Source organism: Bombus vosnesenskii, unplaced genomic scaffold (genome assembly GCF_011952255.1).
Source record: "Bombus vosnesenskii isolate JDL3184/JDL3185 unplaced genomic scaffold, Bvos_JDL3184-5_v1.1 scf7180000013289, whole genome shotgun sequence".
NCBI classification, from domain to species: Eukaryota; Metazoa; Arthropoda; class Insecta; order Hymenoptera; family Apidae; genus Bombus; species Bombus vosnesenskii.
The window spans coordinates 2,099,310-2,110,030 of NW_022882942.1; the positions used below are offsets into that span (position 1 = coordinate 2,099,310).

The following is a 10,721-nucleotide window of genomic DNA, read 5'->3' on the forward strand; positions in this document are numbered from 1 at the left end:
TTTGCCAAGTAACGGAAAGTAAGTGTCGACCATCGATGGAACGGCAGGCCACCGTCTTTCAAACGCGTCGTGTCTCGAAGAGAATCAGCCCGATAGATTAAATCTCACGCGGCGAAAGGAGTTCGAGTCGACGATACGTCGGACGTGACTCGCCTCAAGCTTCCAGCGAAACGTAAATGAAACTTAACCGCGTAAGGATTTTTGTATTTGTATTCTGGATCGCGATAAGACGATTTACAGATGCGTTGTCTCGATACTTTAATTTTATATGAAAAATTGGGAGAATCGACAATTTGAGTTAAAAAAAACGATATCGGTAGAATTAGGAGAACTTGTAACGAGAACATTAAGAAACAGACAGTTAAGAGAGATAACGTAATTAGATGTTTCTGCTTTTATTTACTTTATTACCTTTGTTTTATCTCTCACAGATATCAATGACCATACTTTAACGATTAAATCGTACAAATACTCTGAAAAACTATAGAAATTTATCGAATTTCCTACGATCTTTACCTTTTGCTTACTATATATATTGATATATTATACTGGCTGTGACTGTACAGGCGATAAATACGCAGAGGCTGGCGTACTCGTAAAATATTATAAAGCTGGAATCTCCGATCAAACTGTGAACGATAAAAAGGCCAGATCTTTAATAAATTGCCAACGGAACAACTCGGAAGCGCGCGAACGCTAAACTATAACACACAGACGTAGAATAGATAGGCGCAGCGAAACTCGTCATCGATAAAAGCGGCGGTATTTTTATTCGCAAATTACAAATTACAAGGGAAATTACGCTCGAACCAAGCCGGTATCTTGATTGTATGCACCGACACGACCGGTGGTGGTCGCGACGCGTTCCAGGAAATCCGTCACGGTCGTTAGCCAGGCCCGATTATTTTCCAATCGACCGGTTAATTTGCGAATTAATTGTCCAACTATCCGCTCGATCTACACGTGTTCCACCGTGTGCCGTGCGCGGTTTCCGAACCGTGTAAAGCTACTTTCGTCCTGGTTGCTCGTTATCTCTCGAGTCCGTGTATGTACATACGTGCTGGAAGCGGCGCGATACGGCGTCAGATAATGGCGTCGCATCACGGCAGAGGAAATCGTCTCATGAAAAATGTACGCCCCGTCGAAACCTTCCCGATAATAAAGTGGAACGCGAAGAAAATCGTACCCGCGATCATACGGTTCCCCTCTTTCGATCGACTCCTCTCTCTCTCTGCTTCTTTCTTCCTTCTTTTCTCTTTCCTCTTCTCTTTTTTTTTTTTCTCGTTTTCGCTGTTTACACAACGGCTCGGCGTCGCGGCCACAGGTGCGCCGATTCACGAAATTTTTTGATTACCCGTTCGTTCGAGGCAGGAAAACCGTACGACTCCTTCCTGGAATTACCGCGTTTTCTGCCAAAGATACGCATCGAACGGAATTAATTCGCCAACGCGTACGAGACACGTCCCCCGTACTCTATGCTATTACCTGGGTGTATAATGAAAATTGCCGAATGTAGTATTTGCAAAGAATCGAGATCGATCGAACGGTGCGTAATGGTTTTAAGAAATTACACGTTTCGCGGTGAAGGAGTTTACGCCGAAAATTTTCTCCTCTTCTACTCGAGTCGTTCTCTCGCGTTCCCTTTATCGAATCGTCGAAGCTAGTTGTTCGATAAGGCAAAGCGTCGGTCAATTTCGAGATCAATCTGGAAATCCACGTAGGAGAATTACTATACAGCGTCATGAACGATCGTCTTAAACGTTATCGATGTCGATAACGAGCGTTAAAAATGATCCTATCGTTACCCTACTGAGAATCATTTTTTAATTATATTTAAACAAATAAATCAAAGCATTCTTTTTTCTTAGCCGTTAGTTTCTCGTTAATTCGTAGATTTTAATAACGTTCGCGCGCGATTGCTGGAAATCGGCTCACGTGTTTTAACGCTTAACGATAAATATCTGTATACGCTGTACGTATTCCACGTTTATTCTCGATTAACGATCCAATTTTACAAGAAACTTTCATCGCTGATTCTAATAACGCGATCGCAAAGTCGCGAGAGAGAGGTATTTCGGTATCGAATGCTTGTTTTTCCTTGAACGCGCGCGTCCTGTAATAACGGCCCTTCTGCACGGTTAATTCCGCGAGATCGTTCGATACATTCGTCAGACTTCTCTCGAAGAATACGTCATAAATATTGTCGCATGCGAACGCTCGTTTTCCCCAGGACGATTCCCGTTCCTCCGTCGCAAGCGTTTCCATTTATCTGGTAATTAAGATCTCGCGCGAACACGGTGACGAGTCGCGCCTGAGCTTTCTGACGGATGGGTATTTATTTCTCGATGCATGATTTAGTAACAGCCGGTTAAACGTTGTGCGACGACCAGAATAAACAGCCAGCGATCGCGCACATCGGAGCTCGTTCCGTTTACGGATCAACGTGCTAATTAACGCGGCTTGTCGATCGATAACCTTCTTGCCGATCGTATCGTAGCAAATTGATTAGAGAATTAATGGCGAAAAATTCGCAACCTGCGGTATAACTTAAATACCAGCTGATATACCGGTTCGAGTAAATAGTCGTTAACGTTCGACGATCGAAGACTTTAAACGAACGATTTTGAGTATAAAAAGAGGCATTGAAAAACGGTTAATCCGTTCTGCGAGTTCGTTGGTTCGATCTTCCTACGTTCGAGACATTCTTCTATCGACGGCTGATACGACGTTAAAAAGTCGCGCCAGTTAAAAGCTAAATCGAAGTAAACCTGAATAATCCTCTAACCACCTTTAACCAGCAACCTCAACGACAAACGCGTACCCTTCGGCCCAATATATCGCGCAACCGTCCGACGAAAAGGAAGCGGAGAGGAACGTTGATATCGAAACGATCGCCGAGAACTGGCGACGATCGGCCAAAAAAATGCCCGGATACCTGGTTCGTCCGCCGAAAAAAAAAAAAAGAAAAAAGGACGTTATTAAGCCATCTCCACGCGCGTCTTATCGCCAACGACAATTGGAGCAACCCCGTATACCAAAAGCGACAGAGGACAGCCCTTCGGACAGTAATTACCGAGTTGGTCAACCTGTTCGATAGTTTACGTTATCTAACGTTTAGCGCCAGATGTCCATGCGACCAATTTCCTTTGTGACGCGGTGTGGTACGGTGCGGTGTAGTGCGACGTGGCACGCACACGAAAGACACACCGTCGACGAACGTCGCCGGGAAGCAACCCGTAGCGGCCGCTCGGGGGCCGCTCGGGGGCCGCTCAAGGGTACGCGGTACAACGCGAGAGGGTAGGCATTAGGACGCGTATATCGTGGGCCGGGGTAATTGTGGCAATGACGACGGAAGTGTCAGATTAGAATCTGAGATGCTCCTGGGAGCACGCGATGCTTGTCCTAACCCCTGAAACTATTAGGCGGACGGGGAGACGGCTGCCCCCTTAAACGTTCTGGCTAACAACAGTGGTGCTCCCATATCGGCCCTATTCAATGGACAGACACACACCGGCCGCTCTTCCCATCGTTCAACGTGCGCTCTTGTTCACAGAAGACGAATAGAATCCAGGGAATGTTCGATCGACGACCGCCATACCGGAGTATCGATCGAGACTCGCTATTAATTCGCGGTTCGAGCGTTCCTCGGTAATAACGATTCGACGAAAGTACATCAATTTGAACGAACAACGTCAAACGATATTTTACAGTTTGATACACTTTACAGTACGCTTTAGGAAATGTTCGAAATTCGTAACGCAACGTCGATCGTTTATGTTATTTCTTCCGATTTTGAACATTTTATAAACTATATACTGCGAAATACGCATTGGCATCGTTCGTTCAAATTAATACGCTTTCGTTAGATCGTTGTTACAAAGATATTTTCTACGAGTCATTAGAGTCGTTTGGTAGGACATTTTGAAACGAGTCGAGAATTGTTACGACACTCTTGCGTTACATGCTTTGGGTAATTTACTAGGTAACCAAAGGTATAATTTGGTAACCAACGGAAGTGCCCAGCCATGTATCGCGACGAACGATACCTTACACTCGCGTCATTTCTCTGTATCTCGATGAAAGTTAGCGTTAACAATTATCGTTAAACAAGCTACGATAGAACGAAAACGTTAGACGGAAACACGTTAGACGACGCAGAACCTACGATATATAATGCAAATGTGTATATCGATAACTTTACCGCCATCGATGCACGATCGAGACGTTTAAAAAATATGGAAAGTAGGGAAACCGTCGTCGATAGACGACGAAACGAAAATTTCGTGAAACACGAACGAGCGACGTCGTGTGTCGGAAACTGCGTGCTATTTAGCCTTGTTTTATTTTTTTTTTTTTTATTTTTTTACGTTTAGGAGGAAACGATTTATGGAAATGTAGCGGTGCTTAAAGGATTAAGATGCACATCGTACGCTATTATTCGGAATGAGATTCGACGAACGATCGTACGGTTGTTACGATCGTACAACGGATAATGAAAATTAAAACATAGTCGTAAGACGATTCGAGTTAAAAGAACGCAAAAGATGGAATTAGAACAAGGTAAAGTTAAAACAAACGAAATAATATGTATGTCGGAGATGAAAGGACCCTTCCCTCTGGAACTTTGTTTAATTACAGCTGTAAACTTTAATTACAATTTTACGGATTTTCCCAATTTGCCGTCATTCTGCCCAATTGTACTTGTTTGCGATTTGTGATAATAAACTTGGGCTCAAGGCGACCATCCGTCGCCGAACGTAGCCACGGTCAACGGGACGGCCGCTTCGCCTAACAAAGGTGCGGAGTTATAGTATGAGAAAATCGTTAAAAGAAATACCAATAGAGGTACGTGACAGTAAAACGTTCCAACGAGTCCTTCGGACAACGAATACCAGAGGTTGAGACACTTGCACCGCACGAGTACAGTTAGCCCGAGGACCCGCTATAAAACCTGGGTTTTTTTCGTAATTAAGGTTCTTCGAACGGACAAGCAGTCTGACCAATTGACCAATTGACAGCGACGTCGATTTCCCTTACTTTCGGAACGAGGACTATACTCGACGAATCCGATGATCTCGTGTCCTTAGACACACCCCGTCATAGTTTTCCTCGATGGCATCCTCGGGACGAAAATTCAGTCTTTCTTGCGATTTAATCGACGAAGAGAGTAGCGCCTTACGATCTGTGAGTATTACGCGTTTGAGTTAGAGCAAGTATATATCTGTCATCCCGTTGACCGTGAATTCGTTATCGAACCTAAGACCAACGTCGCTAGCATCGCGAGTGCCCAACCACCGTTGTTGATCGTCGAATCGGTAGTGTTCGCGTACTCGTAGTAACAGTAACAGTATCTTCGTTATAACGCAACGATAGCCAACTCCAAGGGAGGTTTATCAAAGCGATAGGCAATAAGACAGCGATGAAATACGATAACGAGAAAAAGAGCTTGGAACGAAGAAAATAACGTACTCGATGCCCCCTGCGCAGAAAATCTGACAAGAAACGATCCCCAATCTCTTGGTGGTTATCGTTCTGCCTGGTGTCGGTGGCGTGGCCGCCCCGGAGAAATCGGCGATCTCGAAAATCTGTGTACGACGAATAACATTTCCATCGCGTTAGCATAAAATTATGCGAGGCCCGGGCGCGCAACTTCATTAGCAAGTCAAATGAACGGTGGCCAGATTGAGCACCACTGGGCCCACTCGAAGGGACCGTCAAAAAGAAACGGGACGCGTCTGCGAGGAGCGGATGAGCCCGCCTCCTCGGTAAACCGGGGCTAAACTGTAATAAAGCGCGGTACGCGTTACCCACCTACCTTTGCGATCTTTACCCGTTATCTGATCCACCGGCGCAACCAGCGTGCTTCACCTGTGAACGACATATGGCCGCTGCTCGCTGCCCCTTTCGACGACAGTGTGACCACTTTCGCGTTAATTTGTCGATGAGATAGCGCCGAGTCCCCAGCCGGATGGAAAAACCATCGGGTTGATAATCGGCAACGGTCGGCGACCGTCCAAACGTTGCGACGTCCCTTGGGAATGTTTTTCGGCCCGATAGATTCTCGCGCTGCGCGGCAGAAAGCGCCGGTACGAAACACTTTTTATTTCGGAAAAATCTTCTAGATAGCAACGAGGATACCGTAGTGTGGAATTTTAGTGGGAAATTTCTCTTTTCGAATCTAATCGTCGATGATGTTACAAGATGGTACGAACGACCATAGACCATGTTGCCTCCATAGAGCGTAATATAGACTGGTTAGTTTTTTGGCTTTTGTCCGTTCGAACGAACGGCGTCTCTCTAAACGAATGCTTTTCGTGAAATTTAGACCACGTTGATACGCGAGAATATCGAAAATACCGAAAACGAAGAAACATTCGTCGTAATTAGACAGCGGAATACGCGTAATATAAAGGGACATACGAGACATCGAAAGTATAGCGTTACGTGTTCGATTCCCAACCAAAAAGATAAAAACGATTAAAAATGAATGCGAGAAAAGGTGGCAACGACCTTGCAGGTGTTACATTTTACGTTTCTCTTTGCCACAAAGTGATTCTTCGCTGGTGAGAAAAAGATCGGACGTACTCGTATATCTCGCCACAAGGACTATATCGCGTATCGTCGATAAAATCCGATAATTCGGTTAAGGAAGATGGCGAGAAGAAATTACGAAGGGATGGAAGAGTCGATATCGAATCGATAACATCGCGTTATGTCCCGACAAGTATCGCGAACAGCGACGTTCGAGCTTGCGAAATAACGACACGATGTAAATCGCTTCTTTTCGAAGAATCGGGTGCTATCTCGCGACATTGCTACGGTAGCCATTCTTCCATATACCTGGCCTTATATTATATGCGAAATCGCCAAATTTAGCTGCGTTAATTGACATTTACTACAGCAGCGCGTCGTTAAACTTCGAGTATGGTCGTTTAATAAAGTCGACAAACTCGACGAATACGTTACCGAACGGTGAACGTGTATCAAATACGGGCATGCGTAGCGATTATCTTCCAGACGATTTGTCAACTTTCTTTCGCGCGAATATTTCGAAAGATGTCTAATACAGAGATGCGATACAACGATACGACGACTTTAGGATCTCCGCGTCCTTTCCAAACGAATCTCTCCTTTAATTCGTACATTTGTAATTTCGATTTATTGCAGCAAGTGGCCACCCCCACCGTCGTGAAGAAGATTTTACGAATGAAACAAGAACAACCAACCATGTTCGCTTGGGAGATCCGAGAACAGCTGGCGCGACAAGGAGCTTGCGATCCTCAAAGCTTACCGTCCGTCTCCTCGGTAAATCGAATTCTTCGAGGCGGTGGACTTCATACGGATCACACGGGCATCGAGGGTGGTTCAGCCAGCACGTACGCCTCGCAAGTTTCCTCGAACGTCGCCAACAGAGGTGAGAATTATCGCCAAATACCCGATAAATGAAATTAATAGGAGATTCCGATAAAGAGAGAAATTGCGCATTGAAATTGAAATTCGAGATACGCCGAAACGATTTTCTACGAAATTTTTCTAGCAAATAGCCGACTCGACCAGCAGCAACGAAACCTCGAACCGCTCTCTCGCGTAATCGCGCGAATTCTCGAGAAAGAGATCGCGATTGCACGAATAATCGCACCAAAGTGTCAGCTGATCGTTCGAAAGCTGGACGATAGCGAAACGTCGAAATCGGCTCATTATGCGAGGTGAAAGCTGCATCGCGAGTGCGCCATTATCGGCTAATGATCCCCTAAACATCTGTCCGTATCTCGGAATCACTGTCCGAATTTTGTTCCATTGTTTTTGTCCTTTTTACGATTCGCTTCCATATAGACGAGCAGCGACGAGAGAAAGAAGAAGAGGAAGCGACCGATGCAGCGATGCAACGATTAGAGGGAAAAGAAAGGACGAACGCGAAGGGGGAAGAAAGAAGGATAGAAAGGAAGAAAAAGAAGAAGAATTCGTAAAATACCCTGTGGCCGATTGACTCGTCAGCGTGCTGCAGCGTGATGAACGACACGCAATCCCTTAAAGCAACTCGAAATTTGCCTCGAAATTTACCTCGTTTATACCGTAAATCGTCTATAACGTCGTAGTCTTCTTTTTCACCTACCGAGAACGAGGCTGCGTCACGAAATTTGCGTCGATCGAACGTCGTGATACGTTCGTCCTGTTCCACGGCCGGTGTTTCTTTCGATTTTAACGTTAATTGCAAGCTCCGATCACCTTGCTGACTCTAACACTCCGATAAATCAGTCATTTTCGCCGCGATAATACGATTCCATCTTTCCTCCGACGATCTTCGACGAACTTCGATCGATTTCGTCGAGAACGATGGAAAACGACGCGTAAAATAGAAGAAGAAGAAGAAGAAGAGATCATCTTGCAATCCTTCTTGTTTCTCCCTTATCGTATAAACACGACCACTTTGTTTGCATCGATTTAATTTAAAGTAACGCGAGTTACGTAAAAATATGGACGTTAAGATCGCCTTAAATAAACCTTGTACGTCTCGCGTAACGCTCTGTGACAAATAAGAGCGAAATCGTAATTTCTTTTTCTTGGTTAAATTTACATTGTATCGTACGATGTATTCTATCTTTACCCTCAGACACACTCATGAGAACGGATTACCAATTATTTTATCCGGGATCACTGGGACCGTTGCACATTTCCACAACATCCGGTAATACCAGCGCACCATCTTGGAATCCAAGCTTTTACTCGTCTCTTTATCAAGCGACTACGCTGCACTTGCATCATGGAATGCAATCATTCACGTAAGTCTAAGTTGTTTAACCGATTTCTGTTTCCTCGAGTGGCCCCCTTAATTGGACTTTTTCTTTTTTTTTTTTTTTCTATTAAATCTGGAAAAACGGATCGGTAACAAAGACGTCGCTTATTATCTCGCGCTACGTACGATCGATCCATTACGCGCGTTCGTTCCGATTAAACCGATTAGATATCTGTTGCAGATCGTTAGACGTGGAACGTCTGTCGGAACAAAGCGGACCAACGAACCAGGTCGATTTAAAATCCAGCTCGAGCTCGATGGCGGGCAGCGACGACTCCTTGGACAAGAGCGACCTGGACGAGAACACAGAGTCCCAAGACCACTACAAGCCTTTCCAAAATTCGCCTATAATCCTAGAACTCGGCCAGAAGATCGGCAGCGATCGTAGCGCGTTCGTCAGACACAGTACGTCCGGCTCGTCCGGAAACCTCGAGAATCGACAGAGTCCACCGCCAACAAACGGCGACAAGCAGAAAATAGCGTCTCCGCGAATCTTGGAAACGGGAAACGAGCAGAGCACCATGGCCAAAGAAGCGGCGGTCGAGGAAAGACCGGCGCAACCTCAGAGAAAAAGGAATCCTTACTCGATAGAAGAGCTCCTGAAGAAAGACGAAGGCAAAAGCACCTCGAAGAGGCCGAAATTGACGAATCTCGGGGTGGTTCAACCCTGTGGAATTATCCTGAGCAAGGAAATCTGAAGGATCGCGGCCGAGAGATAAACAGAACGGAGGGAAAGAAGACTATTTCAAGATCCGATAAGATAGAGGCTAACAGATGATCGTCTGGATTTGGGAGAATTTTCGACGCACGGAATCAAGGATGACGATGTTTGGATGGTGAATGTGGTGGAGGATGAAGATGCGATTGGTTGAAGATGAAATGGATGGACGAGCTAGAACAGAGAGGGAGGTGTATGGTCGAAACGATCGATGGATGTTGCGACGATGAAATTGGGCTAGGCTTATGTTAGATATTCGTGGCTCTGTATTTTTCCGATCTATCGATACGAAAAGAACTTCTAAATACTTTATTTAGAAAGATACTTCATTCTCGGAATAACGAATCGTTGAGAAACCATTTAGTCTTGTACAAAACTTATTTATTAAACTCTCGTTTTAAGGGGATTAAACTACGTCCGTTAAAGAGAAATGTAACATAGTTTAGCAAAAAAAGGTGGAACAACGCCAAGTTCGACGCTTGAGAAATTACATTAAAGTAAAGGAATAAAAAGAAAAAAGGTCGATAAGGTCGGCACATTATTATCGGTATTATAGATACGCGAAAATCTCGAAAATTAAAGCGATCGTCGTTGTACTATCGATACGGAGAAAAAGTATAAATTATATGTAACATTAGTATGAATCGTCGATTATGTATTGTTGACCGGAATATCGTAGGTTAAACGTAAGTCTGTTAAGATAATTTATAATTAAATTATTTTTATTCATTCTTCCGCGTCCGACACCATCGATGATCTGTCCTTTCGAAGAAGAAGAAGAAGAAGAAGAAGAAGAAGAAGAAAGGAAATCATCGATATTATGCGTAATAACGGGACGATAAAATACGATAAAGGAAACTCATTGACGTAGATGTTCTATCAGTTTCGATGATTTTCAACAGGTTCGTCAGTTTTGTGATCTCCGAATACTGAGATTTTTCTGTCGTGTAATTTGTGTGTGGTGTATGATTTCGTTTTGAGAGCGAGACGATGCCATATTATTATGTACGATATTTAACTTTAATTTAGTCAAAGAAACTTTGACGTATTCTAATAAAGTGAAATGGCTAGTAACCTTAAAAAAAAATTAAAATTCCTTTTTTTTTTTATCCATCGTGCCGAAGCGAGAGGTACCCGGATCGTTCAAATCCATCATTTTTACCTACTTCTCTTTCCCACACATCTATTTATATAGATACATTTGCCCCG

The 10,721-nt window shown here is 44.2% G+C and overlaps 1 protein-coding gene across 1 annotated transcript in view; it reads left to right on the forward strand.

The window, feature by feature from the left end:
- LOC117232573 (paired box pox-neuro protein) overlaps window positions 1-9,791 on the forward strand; it is a 31,604-nt gene extending 21,813 nt beyond the window's left edge. Inside the window, exons 4-6 of the mRNA XM_033492008.1 lie at window positions 7,168-7,414; window positions 8,612-8,780; window positions 8,976-9,791. Coding sequence (XP_033347899.1) covers window positions 7,168-7,414; window positions 8,612-8,780; window positions 8,976-9,492 — 933 coding nt within the window. The 3' untranslated portion in view covers window positions 9,493-9,791. The remainder of the gene's footprint in view (window positions 1-7,167; window positions 7,415-8,611; window positions 8,781-8,975) is intronic.
- Window positions 9,792-10,721: the final 930 nt, after the last annotated feature.